Source organism: Dromiciops gliroides, chromosome 3, assembly GCF_019393635.1.
Source record: "Dromiciops gliroides isolate mDroGli1 chromosome 3, mDroGli1.pri, whole genome shotgun sequence".
In the NCBI taxonomy this organism is placed as follows: domain Eukaryota; kingdom Metazoa; phylum Chordata; class Mammalia; order Microbiotheria; family Microbiotheriidae; genus Dromiciops; species Dromiciops gliroides.
In genome coordinates this window covers 283,230,936-283,250,302 of record NC_057863.1, presented here as the reverse complement: position 1 = coordinate 283,250,302, position 19,367 = coordinate 283,230,936, and the positions used below count along the sequence as shown (strand labels likewise).

Below are 19,367 nucleotides of genomic sequence, written 5' to 3'. Positions count from 1 at the left end.
TACTGATGAAAAAAAAAGCCTACACTATTATGATTAAAATACTAAATGATCTTACTTATATGTATGTGTTTAAAGAAGTGCAGAAGTAAAGAAATAAAAATAATTTTAGCCCTCATAAAAGACATTTGGAGACCCCTGGACAGACAGATATGTCTTGGTCAGCTGCCTAACACATACTGACCTATGCTTACAAGTCTTTTTTTTTTCCCTATTTACATAAGCTTGGGAGAAGTAGAAGTCTTGGGAACAGTACTGTACCAGGCATGTTAAATGAAACCAGTTGCATCTGATATCAGAGATATTAATGACTGTGGGAACCCTAACCCCATCAAGAGGGTAGAGTTTCTGGCTTTGAAGTAGGCAGTGAGTGAGAAATAACATGGTAGAACATGGTAGAGAAATTCAAGGTATGATGCTCAAAAAGATGTTTGCTTTCACTGGCATCAAATAGCCAAGGAAATCACCTTATACTTTCAAGGGGACTTACAACCTGAACATTTGAGATATACTCTTATTAAAATATTGGAAATAGTGAGACTAGAAGAAAAATCTCAGTGCAGTCAGTATGCACATGCATACAATAACAACAGGAATAATTCCAATATCCTACCTAATGATATTTAGGTACAAGCCATATCTACCTGTAGATCTGTGTTTTGAAGTCTCCCTGAGAATGGAGAGACGGCAGATATTCACATCCAGTATGCCTCTTATAGAGGAAAAGCTGAAAGTAGCTTACTACCTAGTCATATCTTCTGTCAGCAATTATGCTGAAAAAATAAATAGCTGTAAAAAGTTCATGTTCAGGGCAGCTAGGTGGTGCAGTGGATAATGCACCAACCCTGGAGTCAGGAGGACCTGAATTCAAATCCTGCCTCAGACACTTGAAACTTACTAGCTGTATGACCCTGGGAAAGTCACTTAACCCCAATTGCCTCAAAAATATATTATAATATTACAATATTTTTCTTTTTAATCTGGTTCCCATAGCACTAGGGAATGTTATGTTTTTGAACAGCTCTAACCTAGACATAATAAATAACTGAGAAAATGTGTTTGTTTGTTTGTTTGTTTGTTTTTTAGTGAGGCAATTGGGGTTAAGTGACTTGCCCAGGGTCACATAGCTAGTGTGTGTTAAGTGTCTGAGGTCGGATTTAAACTCAGGTACTCCTGACTCCAGGGCCGGTGCTCTATCCACTGTGCCACCTAGCTGCCCCCGAAAATGTTATTTTTAAAAGATTTTATCCAGCATATTTTTTTCTGAGAGCCAGATCTATAATATTTAATAGCACAGCTCTGATTGGTTTGGATTATACTAGGTGCTTTATCTGGTAGCTGAGCAAAAAACAACTTTTTTTGGTGAAATCAACACCTCTTTCTAATAATGGTGTTTAACAATTATATCAAAGGCTGCATTTGACAGATCTAATCTTATTTATTAACTGTGGTTGATTCTGTCCTTATGTTGCCTAGTAATACTTATTCACAGCATGATAGCCTGGGAGCCACATAAAAGAAAATGATTTTACTCAGCCCCCCAGCCAATTGCTAGAAAATATTTCCTCTAAAACTGAAGACATGAACATGAGCCATTTTATAACTACACTTTCAACTATTCATTATTATGAACTTAGATTATTTTTAAAAAATTCTTCTTCAAAAAGCCAGCCTGTTGTTCTTCATGCTTGGTTGGGATTTTTTTGTTGTTTTTTTGGGGGGTGAGACAATTGGGGTTAAGTGACTTGCCCAGGGTCATAGAGCTAGTAAGTGTCAAGTGTCTGAGGTTGTATTTGAACTCAGGTCTTCCTGAATCTAGGGCTGGTGTTTTATCCACTGCGTCACCTAGCTGCTTGCCCATGCTTTGTTTTTGAAGAGGACCAAAAGCCATCCTAATTATACCTTAGGGTTACATTAAAAATTAGGATTTTCCAAATTTGTATAATATTTAATAAAAGAATATAAACAGTGGAAAGTCAAAAAGTCTAAAGTAGAAGATACTCTATCATTGAAATTGTTGATTACACGAAAGGTAGGAAATTAATCCAAAAGACTTGTGATCGTTTCTACCAAGCCAGGAAGGGAGGGAAAGACTATAAGTAATGATGATACTAAAGAATAAATCCAACAAGAGAACAGATGTGAAAGAGATTAAGGTGAGAAAGGGAAATTCCAGAGCTCAAGATTATAGATATCCAGAGTTCAAGGTTTTAAGTGTTGAATAAATGTTTACTATTTAGGTTAACCTGACCATTTAGGTCAGATAGACTGTGGCAATATCCTATAACCATTACCTCCATTTCTTTATCACCCATTAATTCCTCAATTCTATTCCATTCTTAATTTCAACCCTACTATTCTACTGAAATAAGTATCTCAAAGCTGCCAATGATCATTGTCAAAGGTTGCCAATTTGGTGACTCTTCTTTACCCTTGACAGTAAACAGAGTCAATAATCATTTATTAAGCTCCTGGTTGTTGTTCACAATCATAGAGGACCAAAATAATATCATTATGTCATGGTCAATGCACAGTGTGTCCAACTATGATTGCTCGGACCAGTATGAGCTTAGAAGGCTCTACTACAGGTCAGGCACAAATAGATTGTATGAACATTTAAAATGGAGACATCTCTAGACTTCAGCATCTCATGTTTCTATTAAGCATCTATTATGTACATGACTCTGTGATAACAGCAGAAGATATAAATAAAATAATTAAAAAAACATGGCCCTTGCCCTCAAGGAGCAAACATTCTAATTTGGGACAGAACATGCAAATATAGTGTATTTGCAAAGAAAATTGAAGAAAATCTCATAGGGAAGCACTACTATGGGATAAGGATGGGGAAGGGGAAAAGGGGAACTGGGAAAGTATCCTACAGAAAATGGGACCTGGACTGAGTCATGAAGGAAGGAAGAGAAGCCAGGAGGCACAGATGAGAAAGAAAACAACCCTGACAACCAATAAAAAGGACATGGAGTGCTATGTGTAAAGAACAACAGAAGGTTGGTGTTGTGAGTATATTCAGGGGAGTAATATAAGGTGATTAGAAAGTTAGGTTAGGATCAGTTGGGAAGAGTTTTAAATAACAAACAGATGATTTTATATTTCATACTGGAGATAATAGGGAGACATTGGAATTTATTTAATAGTTGAAAGATCCAATAAGACCTGTAATTTAGGAAGATCACTTTGGCAGCAGAGTGGAAGATAAGACTAGAGTGGGGAGAGATTTGAGGAAGGGTGACTGACCAGAGGACTACTTCTGTAATCCAGATGTGAGGCATTATAAAATTGGTAGCTGTGTGAGAAGCGCTATATAAGGGAGATATTGTAAGGGTTAACAGATATAATATATTGGGGGGAATACAAGTAGGATCTTGAGGAAAACAACTAGGCTGTAACCCTGGGTTAGTGAGAGTATGTTGCTAACCTCAATAGTAATAAGGAAGTTCATAAGATGGGAGGATTTGGGGAATGGAGGAAGGTAACAAATTTTGTTTCATACACATAGAGTATATTTATAGGACATCCAGTTTGTATTGTCCAAGAGGCAGTTGGTACCAGAATACATTTCTATAGCTTTCAACACAATTGATTACATTCATTCTTCTACAGGATGTTCTCTTTTATTGGCTTCTATGACACTGCTCTTTCCTGGTTCTCTCCCTCTCTCCCTACCCATTTGACTGTTACTTCTAAATTATCTTTGCTGATTTATCCCCTAGCTCCCACTTACTGGACATAAGTGTTCCCTAAAGCTTTGTGCTGGCCCTCCTCCCTCTCTCTCTCTCTCTCTCTCTCTCTCTCTCTCTCTCCATGTACATATGTACATAGATACACATGTATGTATGTGTATGCATGTGTGATGTGTGTGTGCATAAGTGATCTCATTCATTCTCTTGGATTCAGTCATGAGCTCTGCAAATAATTTATAATGACATAATTCTCTGTGTTTCTCTCCTGAATACCACTCTACATCTCCAACTATCTACAGGTAAACTTCATCTAGATTTCCAATTAATATCTGAAATCTAACATGTCAAATTCTGAATGTCTTTCCTCCAAAATCCATCCTTCATCAAAACTTATATTCCTAAGCACACTCATATTTCATAGTTTCAGAACTTGAGAATCATAGTTGAATTTCTTTTCCACTATCTCACCACCCATCTCTATTTAGTTAGCAAATACTATGGGTTCTATGTCTATAAAATGTCTTGAATCTAGCACCTTTTCTGCATCCATATTGCCATTATCTCTCCAGTACTACTGTTATATCCTCCTAATTTGTCTCCTTCCATTAAGTATTTTCCCTCTCCAATTCACTTGCCATAAAGCTGCCAAATTTATCTTCCTAAGGCTTATTTCTGACCATGCCACTCCTATGCTCAAAAAGCTTCAATGGCTAGCTATTTCCTCAAGGACAATATTCAACCTAGCATCAGAAATACTTCATAATTTGGTTCCTGCTGACCTTTTAAGTCTTATTGTATATTACTTTCCTTCACACACTTTACAATCTAGTCAGAGTAGTAATTATTTTTTCATGAAAAAGTTCCACAGCAAAACTTCTACTGTGTCATAATTATCACCTAATTTTAAAGTAAAATGATGCAAAATTTTAATTAATTTATAAGTCAAGGAAACTTTTAAACCATTATTACCAGCTTTATTTAGCATCTGGGTCACAATGTCAAACAAGGTAATACTTCAAGTTTTAAATCAACGTTATTTTGGTCTGTTTAGTTATGATACAAGAATTCCCATGAAAAATCTAAAAGGTAAAACATTTGTAACCCCCCGTTAGACAGCTAAAATTTTCTTAGTCTTAACTATACAAACTATAGTTGGGATAACCAATTATTTCAATAGATGTTTTAAAACACTTGATATAAAATATTCAGCATAATTATCTTACTTTTTTAAAATTTCAAACATAACCTGTCAATTTTAGAGATAAAGATCCTCAGAAAACTCTAAGGAATTTGTAATGTTAGGAGAAAAATTTCAGATTTCTCCACTGATATGCTATCACTTCTTGCAATTTTGAAACTGAGATAAATTTCAGCCCCAACACATCCATATATCATGCCAAATACATCATTATTTCAATATATGTGTGATGAAAGTCATAAATGAGTCCCTAAAACCTGATTTAGTTTTTAAAAAAATTTGGTCTCTATAACAGAAATTGTACAAAAATTATCACATGTTGCAACAGAAGAAAAAAACTGAAGAGGCTAAAACATTTTAGAAATAGTGACTGGTAAATTTCACAAATTTGATTTAACTCTCCAACACAAAAACTCAAAAGCAAGTCGTGTTTTTTTTAAATACTAGAACATAAGAATAGAAACAGGAAATTTGAGTAATCCAGAAATAAATTATCATTCCACTATAGACTCAGACAGATTACATAAAGATAATCTATTAAAGAGGTGAATAGAATGTTAGAAAAGTTAGATATGATAGATGTCTGGAGAAAATTGAATGGGTATAGAAAGGAATATACATTTTTTCTCAGTGGTACATGGCACATATTCAAAAATCAACTATGTATTAGGGCACAAAACCTAATAGTCAAATGTAGAAAGGCAGAAATAGTAAATGCATCCTTCTCAGATCATGATGCAATAAAAATTACACGTAATAAAGAGCCATGGAAAGGTAAACTGAAAATTAATTGGAAACTAAATAATCTCATCCTAAAGAATGACTGGGTCAAACAACAAATAATAGAAACAATCAATAACTTCATCCAAGAGAGTGACAATAATGAGACAACATACCAAAACTTATGGTATGCAGCCAAAGCAGTGCTTAGGGAAAATTTTATATCTCTAAATGCTTACATTAGTAAAAAAGAGAACAAGGAGATCAATGAATTGAGTGTGCAACTTAAAAAGCTACTAAAAGAACAAATTAGAAACCCCCAATTAAATACCAAATTAGAAATCCTGAAAATCAAAGGAGAAATTAATAAAATTGAAAGCAAGAAAACTATAGAATTAATTAATAAAACTAAGAGCTGGTTTTATGAAAAAAATAGATAAATCTTTGGTGAATTTGATTTAAAAAAAGAAAAAAGAAAACCAAATTACCAGTATCAAAAATGAAATGGATGAATTCACCACCAATGAAGTGAAAATTAGAGCAATAATTAGGAACTATTTTGCCTAACTACATGCCAATAAATTTGACAATCTAAATGAAATGGATAAATATTTACAAAAATACAAATTGCCCAGGTTAACTGAGAGGAAATAAAATCCTTAAATAGGCCCATTTTAGAAAAAGTATTTGAACAAGCCATTAATGAACTCCCTAAGAAAAAATCTCCAGGACCAGATGGGTTTACAAGTGAATGCTACGAAACATTTAAAAAAAGAATTAATTCTAATACTATACAAATTATTTGGAAAAACAGGTGAAGAAGGAGTTCTACCAAATTCCTTTTATGACACAAATATGTTCTTGATACCTCGACCAGGCAGAGTCAAAACAGAGAAAGAAAACTACAGACCAATTTCCATAATCAACATCAATATGAAAATCTTAAATAAAATACTAGCAATGAGATTACAGTAAGTGGTCACCTGGATGATACATTATGACCAGGTGGGATTTATACCACAAATGCAAGGCTATTTGAACATAAGGAAAACTATTAACATCATAATCAAACACATCAATCACAAAACTACCCAAAATCATACGACTATCTCAATAGATACAGAGAAAGTGTTTGACAAAATACAACACTCATTCCTATTAAAAACCACTAGAGCTCATAAGAATAGGTGGAGCTTTCCTTAAAATAATAAGCAGTATCTACCTAAAACCCTCAGCAAACATTATATGCAATGGGGATAGGTTAGAGGCATTCCCAATAAGATCAACGGTGAAACAATGATGTCCATTATCACCTCTATTATTTAATATTGTACTATAAATGTTAGCTTTAGCAATAGAAGAAGAAAAAGGAATTAAAGGAGTTAGAATAAGCAAGAAGGAAACAAAACTATAACTCTTTGCAGATGATATGATGGTATACTTAGAGAATCCTAAAGAACCAGCTAAAAAACTACTTGAAACAATTAACAACTTTAGAAAACTTGCAAGATATAAAATAAACCCACATAAATCAGCATTTCTATACATGACCAACAAAGCTGAGCAGCAAGAGGTAGAGAGAGAAATTCCATTTTAAAGTAATGGTAGACAATATAAAATACTTTGGGATCTATTTGCCAAGACAATCCCAGGAATAAAACACCTTTCACACAAATAAAATCAGATCTATATAATTGGAAAAATATCAATTTCTCATGGATAGGCCAAACTAATATAATAAAAATGACAATTCCACCTAAATTAATTTACCTATTCAGTATCATATCAATCAGACTACATAAAATTATATTATAGAGTTAGAAAAAATAATAACAAAATTCATCTGGAAAAACAAAAAGTCAAGAATATCAAGGGAACTAATGAAAAAAAAATACAGAGGAAGATGGGCTAGCCATACCAAATTTGAAACTATACTATAAAGCAGCAGTCATCAAAACTATTTGGTACTGGCTAAGAAATAGAGTGATGGATCAATGGAATAGGTTAGGCACAGGAGACACAGTAGTAAATGACTATAGTAATCTAATGTTTGATAAACCCAAAGAATCCAGCTTCTGGGATAAGAACTCAGTATTTGACAAAAACTGCTGGGAAAACTGGAAGATAGTATGGCAGAAACTAGGCATAGACCAACATCTTACACCTTATACAAAAATAAGGTCAAAATGGGTACAAGATTTAGGCATAAAGGGTGATACCATAGATAAATTAGGAGAGGAAGAAATAGTTTACCTCTCATATATATGGAGAGAAAAACAATTATGTCCAAACAAGATATAGAGAATACTATGAAATGCAAGAGGGATGACTTTGATTACATTATATTAAAAAGTTTTGTACAAACAGAAGCAATGCAGCCAAAATTAGAAGGGAGGCAAAAAGCTGGGAAACAATTTTTATAGCCAGTATTTCCAATAAAGGTCTCATTTCTAAAATATATTGGGAACTAAATCAAATTTATAATAATGGAAGTTATTCCACAATTGAGAAATGGTCAAAGGATATGAACAGACAGTTTTCTGAGGAAGAAATCAAAGCTATCTATTGCCATATGAAAAAATGCTCTGAATCACTATTGATGAGGGAGATTCAAATTAAAACAACTCTGAGGTACCACCTCATACCTATCAGATTGGTTAATATGACAAAAAAAGAAAATAATAAATTTTGGAGAAGCTGTGGAAAAATTGGAACACTAATGCATTGTTGGTGGAGCTGTGAACTGATCCAACCATTCTAGAAAGCAATTTGGAACTATGCCCAAAGACCTATGGGACTGTTCATACCCTTTGATCCAGTGGTACTACTGCAGGGTCTGTATCCCAAGGAGATCATGGAGGAGGGAAAAGCACCCACATGTGTAAAAATATCTGTAGCAACTCTCTTTGTCATGGCAAAAAGTTGGAAATTGAGGGAATGCCCATCAATTGGGGAAGGGCTACACAAGTTGTGGTGGAATACTATTGTGCTGTAAGACACAATGAGCAGGAGGAGTTCAGAGAAATCTGGAAGGACTTAGATGAATTGATGCTGAGAGGAGCAGAACCAGGAGAACATTGTACACAGTAACAGCAATATTGTGTGATGAACAATGGTGATGGACTTGCCTCTTCTCAGCAGTGCAATGATCCAAGACAATTTCAAGGATCTCATGATGGAAAATGTTGTCAAAATCCAGAAAAAAGAACTGTGGATTATGGATGCAGATTGAACCATACTGTTTCTACTTTTGGGATTCTTTTTTCCTTCTTTTTTTTTTGAGGTTTTCCCCTTGTGCTCTGATTCTTCTTTCACAATATGATTAATGCAGAAATATGTTTGATGTGATTGTACATGTATAACTTATATCAGATTGCTTTCCATCTTGGGGAGGAAGGAGGGAAGGGACGGTATGAGAAAAATTTGGAACTAAAAATTCTATGAATACAAATATTGAAAACTACCCTTACATGTAACTAGAAAATAATAAAATATTTTATTTTTCAAAATATAATCTATAGTTACTAAATAATTATTCATAACCCACATATAAAATATCCCTTACCTATCTTCTCTTATTCAGAATCAACATTTCCTAAGGTCCAGCTCAAGTCTCAACACTTTCTTGAAGATTTTTCAGGTAATTCCAACTCATACTTGCCTCTCTCTTCTCTATCTCCCAGGTAATAGAAAGAGCACCATTTAGATTTAGAATAAGAATAACTGGTTTTGATTCTAGGTCTAATGCCAACTGTGTAACTTTGAGTAAGTAACCATAAGTTTCTGAACCTCAGTTGACCATCTATAAAATGGAGATGGTATTCTTTATACTACTAACCTCTCAGAATTGTTAAGAAAGAGCTTGGTAAACAATATGTGATTTTGACATACTGATTATCTGCATTATTGCTATTGTTGTTTTTTCTGGTATTTCATCTTTCTCATATTCTCATGATCTTGCTATTTTTCTTGTGTATTTAATGTTTTGTGGACTACTGTGCAGGTGAATAAAATAACTTCTATATCTAATTAAACAAGATCACTAGGATGTGAACTCATCTTCAGTAGACTCAATCAAAATATTTTGGGGATAACTCCAGTAGGAGACAGAACAACAGAGATGACAAATATATTATCTATTTACAAATTTAATAGAAACTATGTATATATTTATACATATACATAGTATATACATATATATAGTTTAGATTTAATTTTTCCATTAAAATTTATGTTCAATCATTTTCACTAGAAAAAGATATCTTAAGATAAAGGAGCTGTTGAATCCATTTGGATGTGGGGATGGCAGCCAAATAGCTTCATGACACCCATATACATATGTTTTGGTTTGGTTGCATCATCAACACCTAAGTAATATTTAGTTCTGTTTTGGGAGAAGTTATAATGGATTTAAGGTTAGGCATAATGTTAATAGACCTAAATTGAAATATATGCACTATTCTAGAAACATTCTTCACATAGTCTAAATATGGCAAAAATAGAAGTAGAGCACAAGCTGACCCCCTATTACACTTCTGTTTTGCCATGTGACCAGCCACCTCTTTATTTCTTTATTTTTCCTTATCACACATTTCTTTGATGACATCCCTCATTCCTATATACTTCTTTATTTTGGTGAGGCAATTAGGGTTAAGTGACTTACCAAGGGTCACACAACTAATAAGTGTCAAGTGTCTGAGGCTGGATTTGAACTCAGCTGCCCCATTCCTATACTTCTTCAAAGATTCTCAATTAGTTGTATGTTATATCATGTTCATTAAACTTTGTGTAATACATACATTTTTGATTCTTTAGAGACTGAGATCTTACATGTTTCAGAAAAATATAGCAGTGGTAGAATATTGATATTAAAAAGGTTGGCTATTCGCTTCCTTCTTTTATACCAAACAGCATTTGGTGTGGTGTTGGGGATAGAGTAGATATTCATGTAGTAAACAATCTTGTTGATCATTACAACCCTTATAGTTGAATATAAAGTGTAACGATTGGAATGACGCCACCTGCTGGAGACTTACTGTAGAAATGAGGTGAACATCTCTGAGGGCAAGACCATGCGTCTTTTCTTTGGCGTCAGGAAGTGACGTTGACTGGTGGAAGGAAGAAGGGAGGAGCCTGGCGCTCTGATTCTTGCTTTTTCCTGGGGACTCTGGCAGAGAGTGGAGCTAGAAATGTGCTCTCCCTTTAATAGATAGATGAATATAGGCCTTTCTCTCTCTCTTTACTAAATTCTTATGCTCCTTACTAAATGCTTAAAAGTCTAACTCTTGCTAAAGCTTATAACTTATTGGCAACCACTCATTAGATATTTTAGACAGTTTAGCTAGAATTTTAGCTTTATCAATAGGATCTATAAAAAGTGGACAAGAGAGTGGCAGCTAGATGGCACAGTGGATAAAGCACTGGCTCTGGATTCAGGAAGACCTGAGTTCAAATCCAACCTTGCACACTTGACACTTACTAGCTGTGTGACCCTGGGCAAGTCACTTAACCCCAATTTCCTTGGAAAAAAAAAAGTGGACAAAAGAAACATTTGTTGTTTCTCTACCTGCTTGTTGTATTGTCTCATCATCTTCCATATGCTTTCCTTTAAGTTTGCTTTGTGGAGCCGAGGGAATGTAGATATTCTTTGGGATATCAAAGTGTTCTGGAAGGCTTAATTCCGTGGTATACAAGATGGATTTAGATTTTACATTATGAAAAAGCATACGGGTCTGCAATTAAAAAACAAATAGAATATAAATCTTACTGAATTTGCTTCTAAGATGAAAAGGAGAACTTTTATTTTTTGTTTATATTACTACAGATTTCAAGAAATCTTTTAATTTTCCTTCCACTAAGATATTTTCTTTGGTCATTTCTATGGAAAAACTACAAGTCTAAGTAAGATCTAAAACTTAACAAGATTTTATACAGTAATAAAAGTTAGAAAAGATATTAGAAGCCATAATCCAGTCACTAAAAGCATTTTGATATATTATATAATTAGAGAAAACTCTTCCCTCCAAACTCAACCAAGTCTTTCCCCAATGAACTACTAGTTCTCCCCCAACTTGTAGTGTTCAAGTGATAGTTAGAACTAAATGCTGGATTTTTACATTTATTCCAATATCAAGGTATAGTACATACATGTTAAACTCAGACCCCAGGCTTTAAGCAGCCTAATAAATCAAACCAGATTAAAAGGAAATTGGGAAATATTTAATGAAATGAAGTAAAATACAACATATAATAATTTTGTGCTTTTCAAAGTTAATATTTAGCACATAGGGATAAGTTTGTATTTGAGTTTGACTCTGGTGGAGGCAAGGGGTTTTTGTGACTAGCACTAACATTGTTAGACAAAATTTTAAATATACAATTTAGAAAAAGAAATTAATTTCTCTAGTAAAAGCTGATAATTTACTCCTTTCTCACCCAGAGTTACAGGTTCGTTATACTTTCTTTTTTACTGTTTAGAATTTTATTTTCCAAAATATATGTAAAAACAAATTTTGACATCAATTTTTTAAAACCTTGTGTTGCAACTTCTCTTCCTCCCTCCCTTCCCAGCCCCCACACCTAAGAACTCAAGAAATTCAATATAAGTTATACAGAGTAGTCATGGGAAACATCCCCACATTAGCAAGGTTGTGAGAGAAAACAGACAAAAAACAAAACTTCAGATTAAGGAATTGTCAAAGAAAAAAAATGTGTTTCAATCTGTTTTTAGATACCATCAGTTCTTTCTCTGTAGACAAATTGCAATTTTCATAAGTCCCTCAGGGTTATATATTGGATAATTGCCTTCCTGAAAACAACTACGTGCTTCCCAGCAGATCATCTTACACTATCACTGTTATTTTGTTTACTTTACATTTCATTCTGCTTCAGTTCATGTAGGTCTTTCTAGGCTTTTCTGATAGCATCCTGTTTGTCATAACTTTTATATAGTACCTTAAACTTGATAAAGAATTTTCTTCACAATAGCCCAGCAAAGAAGGTACCATAGATTTTGCCATTATAATCAATCATCATAACTATTTCCCTCCTTCCTATTTCCTTCCCATGATATTTACTGTATTTTCTATCTTCTTTTACCCTATTCCTCCTCAAGTGTTTTATTCCCCTGCTCTGCCCTCCCTTCTTTCACATATCCCTCCTTATCCTCTTCCCCTCCTACTTTCCTGTGGGGTTAAATAGATTATACCTCCCAACGGAGTGTGAATATTATTCCCTCCTTGAGCCCACTCTGATGAGATTAAGGTCTTTGAGATAATTCTGTGTTCTAAATTTTTATTCCTCCTTCCTTCTCAGCCATCCCTATGAATTCAAGCAATCCAATATGTTATACTTGTGCAGTTATGCAGAATATCTTCACCTTCCTTGAAAGTGTTTTACTTTTTACTGCTCTCTCCCCCAATCTGCCCTTCCCTCCTTCTCCTCTTCCCCCTGCCACTTTCCCTCAGGGGAAAAATATATTACTACATCCACTTGAGTATGTATGTTATTCCCTCTTTGAGCCAATTCTGATATTAAGGTTCACTCATTCCCCCACTCCTTCCCCTTCTTCCCCTCCCTTCCATAAGCTTTTTTCTTGTTTCCTTCATGTGAACATTTTGCCTTTCCCCAGTCCACCTCACTCCTTTCCCCTCCCCCAGTCTATTCCTCCTACCCCTCAACCCTATTTTAAAGATGTCATCATGGGTTAGCTAGGTGGCACAGTGGACAAAGCACCAGCCCTGAACCCAGGAGGCCCCAAGCCCAAATATGGCCCCAGACAATAGACACCGCACCCTGTTTGCTGCACAAAGGACAAGGATAAACAAAATAAAATGCTTTAAAGATATCATCCCTTCATATTCAGTTCGGATATGTGTCCTCTGTGTATTCCTTACTGAGAAACTTCTCATGAGTTTGAAGTATTATCTTCCCAGTAGGAATGGAAACAGTTTAATACTTTAATATCCCTCATGAATTTTTGTTCCTGTACCTTTCTATTCTTCTCCAGGGTCTTGTATTTGAAAGTCAAATTTTCTATTCAGTTTAGGTCTTTTCATTACAAATTCCTGAATGTCCTCTTTTTCATTGAAGTCCCAGTTTTTCCTCTGAAAGATTATACTCAGTTTTGCTGGGTACATGTTTCTTGGCTGTGATCCCAGTTCCTTTGCCCTCTGGAATATCATATTCCTTGTACTCCAGTCCTATAATGTAGATGCTACTAGATATTTCTTTATTCTTATTGTAGCTCGACAGTATTTGAATTCCTTTTTTTCTAGCTGCTTATAATTTCTCCTTGACCTGGGATCTCTGGAATGTGGCTATAATATTCCTGGAGGTTTTCCTTTTGTGATCTCTTTCTGGAGGTGATTTGTGGATTCTTTCAATTTCTATTTTACCCTCTGCTTTTAGAATATTAGGGCAATTTTCCCTTACAATTTCTTGGAAGATAATGTCTAGGCTATTATTTTGGTCATGATTTTCAGGTAGACCTATGATTTTCAAATTATCTCTCCTGGATCTATTTTCCAAGTCAGCTGTTTTTCCAAGGAGATATTTCATATTGGCCTCTATTTTTTTTCATTCAGTTGAATTTGCTTTACTTTGTCATAGTTTCTCATGAAGTCACTAGCTTCCATTTGTTCAATCCTAACTCTTGGGCATTTATTTTCTTCAGAGAGTTTTTCTATCTCCTTTCCCATTTGACTTTTCAAGTTGTTGATTTTTTTCTCATGACTTTCCTGCATTGCTCTCATTTCTCTTTCCATTCTTTCCTCCCTCTCTCTAAATACTCCTTCTATCTCTCCTACTTTCTTTTCAAAGTCCCTTTTGATCACTTCTAAGGCCTGAGGCCAATTCACATTTTTCTTGGAAGCTTTGGATATTGGAGCTTTGACTTTGTTATTATCTTCTTCTGTGTGTATTCTGGTCTATCTTCCCCCCAAAGAAGCTCTCTATTGTCCACTGTTTTCTTTGCCAACTCATCTCAAGCCTGGAAGTAGATATCTGATTGAAATCTGATTTTCTATGGTTGGAAGCTTGGTGTGCCTGTACCCCTCCCCCAATGGGCTACCACCACTTGATCCAGCCCACTAGTTCAGAACCAGGGCACTTCACCCCAACCCCAGCATAGACTACAACCACATCACCCGAGTCAACTGCCAACCCCCCTCACCCAGCCTCAGAAGAAGCCACAGGCACACTGAAGACTCTGAGGCATTTGTTCTTAGATGGGTCCAGGCCATGTGCTACACTCCTCTTTCAACCTGATCAGCAAGTGATCTCAATTGCTGTTTCTGGCTGGAAAGTAGTCTCACTCTGTTCTTATTTGAGTTATGCTACTTTGGAGGTTTTTTTGTGTTTGTTTGTTTTTTATAGCATTATTTGAGAGTGAGTGGATGAGTTTACTGGGAGCTTGCAAGAGTCACAGCCTCTACTCTGCCATCTTGGCTCTGCCCCTCCATTATACTTTTAACACATGAACATACATACACACACACTCCTCCATTCTTTTTTTTTTGAAGGGCAATGAGGGTTAAGTGACTTGCCCAGGGTCACACAGCTAGTTAAGTGTCAAGTGTCTGAGGCTGGATTTGAACTCAGGTCCTCCTGAATCCAAGACCAGTGCTTTATCCACTGCGCCACCTAGCTGCCCCAACCCCTCCATTCTTAATATATTCTAAATATAGTAAACATTCAAATTATTTTAAAACACAATAAAATGCATAATCCATGAAAACTTATTTTAAATGTCTATCAACTATAACAATAACTAAAAATACTCATTTCCTTTCATGTGACCTTCTGAATTTTTTCACAACTGGATAATGTTTTGGTTATTCTTTAAAATTATAGTTATTGCATGACACTGCTTTTTCATGTTTTATTACTTAACATAAATCATTGCATATTTCTTTGAATTTATAGTATTCATTTTTATGCTATAATCATATATTAAATGCATGTACCACAATTTGTTCAGCCATTTCCCAAGTACTGGATAAATAAGTTGTTTCCAGGTGTGCTTTTTTGTTTCAGTTTGACAAATAATACTAGAATTATTTTTATCCATATAAATATCTCTTTTTTGTAACCTGTGAATAAAATATTTAGGCTAAACTCCTAGTATACTAGGATCAACAAATCAAAGGATATACAGATCTATCTTGTTTTCCAAAAATGATTATGTAATTCACATCTACACAACACTAGTATAACAGTGTACCTGCTTCTTCTTAGTCTCATCTACATTTATTTTTTTTTCAATTCAATTAATGAAATGTCATCTCTTAGAGTTGTTTTAATTTTTATTTCATTGTTAGAGGATTTAAGCAACTTTAAAGTAGCTATCAATAATCTGTATTTCATTTGAGAACTGCCTATTGTTGATTTTTCATCCCTCGACATTCATTAAGTAATGAACTTACTCATATGATTCTGTCAATCCTTTGTAGATATTGGACATTGGATTTGAATCAGAAATATCTAGTGCTAAGACTTCCACCTCCATTCTATTCAATTATTCCCAATCTTCTCTTTTCCTTTCCATTTGTGTTGTTCATTTTTTTTTGTTGTGGAAAATCATTTTAAAAATTAAATTACTGATTAATTACCAAGAACTTGATCCATTTTATTGAGATCATAATCAATTATATAAATTATAAATTGATTATATTAATGTAATCAATTTTATTTTTCAGTTACTGTTAAAATATAGAGATTTTGTGATTTTATCTTATTTGTTGCTATTTTAGTGAAGATGTATTATGTAGCTATTGAACATAATAAAAATCCATTAAATAATGTTAAATGGCTTAGAATAATTCTATAATGATTATTATATTGGTTGATCCTTTTTTATTTTCTAAATATACTAGTATATAACATTGAGTCATAGAATCTTCAGGGTGAAAGGTAATCGATTGACTATTGTAAGAGGCTAAAATTAGCTTTGGATGCCCCAGGAGATTTTCATCCCAGCCCCTGGCTCTGGGCACACTCAGTGCAGAGTCTCTGTGCCCCAAACTGGCCTTAGGAGTGGCCTGGGGGTACCAGAGAATTAGCTTGGTCTGCATGGGCATGGTCAGCCCAAGTTTCAGGTAAGAGAGAAGGGTTTATCATTCATAAGTGCAGATGCGGCAGGGGGAAGGTGACAGTGAAAGGGAGGACTGAGAAAGGAGACTCAGGGAAATGCAACAGAGAAAGGGAGGGCATAAACAGAGATAGAGAAGTCGAGAAAGCACAAGTGGCAAGCTAGAGAGAGGGAGGCGAACAGGTCTGAGTGAGGTGTGGCTGCAGGGGCCAGAAGCACCCACAGACGAGAGATGAGGGAGATTTCACATAGGTAGGGAGAAAGTTAAACACAGTCAGGTCATATATTTTACTTACTTTATCTTATCTCTAAGTTTATTCTTATCAATAAACCCTATTTTTGTTTCAATTGAAAATAGGCTTTTTCTTATAAGTATGGGAGAAGCAGTTGGGGATTTTTTAAACAGCCCTTACACACTGGTTTAGGCAGCTAATAGCCTACAGGCAGAAAGCTAGCATCTTTCAGATGCCTCCAGCCAGCTACAATTTTACAGATAGCTTATAGTTAAAATTTCACACTATCCAGTACAAAGTATAGCTAAGAAGATCATCCACTAAAATATACCTAAGAGATAGAGGGCCATCCATCAAGTCTTTGAAGATCTTCAATGAAGAGGATCCTTCTATATCATAAGGCAGAAAATTCCATTTTTGTAGATATCTAATTATTTAGAAGTTGCTTTTCATAACATTAAGTCTAAATTTGCCTTTTTACAACTCTTACCCATTCTTCTTCATTCTGTATTCTGGGCTCAATGGAACAAGGCTAATTCCTCTTCCAATGACAACTCTTCAACCACTTGGAGATAGCTAGCATGTATCTCATCTCTCCTGTTTTCCCTCAAGAATTTTCCAGAGGAAGCATCCTAGAACTTTCAACTAATGAATACATGAAATGAAGTAGAGGTCCTTTACTATCCTGGTTTGCCCTTATCTGGATGCTCTCCAGCTTCTAACTGTCCAATACTGACCTCAACACATCTAAAGCTGAACTTATTTGATTTCCTTCATAATTCATACTCATCCAAAATCCCCTTGTTCTGTCAGACACCCACTAGCCTTTTAGTCAACTCAGTTCAAAACTTTGGTGTAATTTTTTACTCTCTCCCCCTCTCTCATCCTAAAAGTCCAATCAATTTTTTAATCTTATCATTTTTACCTTCACACCATTATTTAGTATCTGTTCCCTTCCTTTTAGTCACATGTATATCAAAAGGAATGTCTTAGCATGTTACTACCATATTTAATAAAATACAATGGCTCTCTTTTGCCTTTAGGATTTATATAAACTCCTGTGCTAAACTTTTAAAGGTCTTCATGGTCTGATACCAACCTACCTTTCCAGATTTATGTAACAATTTATGTGAACCTACCCCATGTTTCAAAGCATTTGAGAATATGAAACTAAAATCATAGCTCATGAGGTCTTTTCCAATGTGTGTCATTGTACCAACAATGAGAAGGCATATTTGATCAAACAAAATACTTTTAATAAAACAGCATAAGAAATAGAGTAACAAGAAAAGATTTAAATTATGTAGATAGTCATTCAATAAGCATTATACTAAGCACTTAAAAATGTCAGAAAATGAGCTAAATTGTAAGACATAAGACAAAGAAGAAAGGCAAAAAAAAATTCTGGCCCAAAAGGTGTTTATATTCTAATAGGGGAGACTATATATCTAAAGAGAGAGAGAGAGAGAGAGAGAGAGAGAGAGAGAGAGAGAGAGAGAGACAGACACACATATATACATACATACATATATATATATATATACACACACACATATATATACATACACACACACACACACACACACACACATATATATATATAAGATACATATAGTCAAATTGATTGCTTCAGTTTCCTGAACTGAGAAATGAAGAAAATAATGACATCTACCTTCCAAGATTTCTGTAAGGATCATATGAGATAATATTTGTGAAGCACACAGCAGACACTTAAATACTTGTTTTCTTTCTTCCTTCTTTCCTTCTTTCCTTTGTGGAAGTCAAGAATTCCAAGACATGGAGTTAAGAAGGGAGAGCAGTCTAGGAATGTCCAATGCAAAAGCATAGAGATGGGAAATGGGGAGCTTTGTAGGAGAAGTAACAAGTAAAGTAGTTTGACTGAATCACTGAATTCATGTAGAGAAATAGAATGGAAGAAGATTAGAAAATTAGGGAGGGGCCAGGTTTTGAAGAGTGTTAAATGTCAAACCAAGGAATTTATATTTAATCCTCATGCTAACAAGGATCCACTGGAGTTTGTTGAATAGGAAATAACATTTTCAGATCTATGTATTAGGGAAATCATTTTGATACTTATGTGGAATATACATATATATATATATATATATATGAGTGCGGAGATACATGAGACAGAGAACAAAGAGAGAACTATTGTAATTATCTAGGCAAGATGTAATGAGAGTCTGAAATAGGATAGTGGATATGTGGAGGGGAGAAAGCGATAAATATGAGAGATATGGTTAAGGTCAAAACAGTAAGATTTGGCAACTGATTAGCTATGTAGGGTGACAAGGTAAGGAATTTAGGGTAAAACTGAAATTGTACACCTAAGTGACTAAGAGGATAATGGTGCCTTTTTTTAGTAATTGTTGTTATTGTTATTGATCCTTCATTCTAGAAGAAGAGTG

The 19,367-nt window shown here is 34.7% G+C and overlaps 1 protein-coding gene across 1 annotated transcript in view; it reads right to left on the bottom strand.

Moving 5' to 3' along the window:
* CFAP47 (cilia and flagella associated protein 47) overlaps positions 1–19,367 on the bottom strand; it is an 849,402-nt gene that overhangs the window by 462,919 nt on the left and 367,116 nt on the right. Inside the window, 1 exon segment of the mRNA XM_043993472.1 lies at positions 11,183–11,348. Within this exon segment, the coding sequence (XP_043849407.1) occupies positions 11,183–11,348 (166 nt within the window).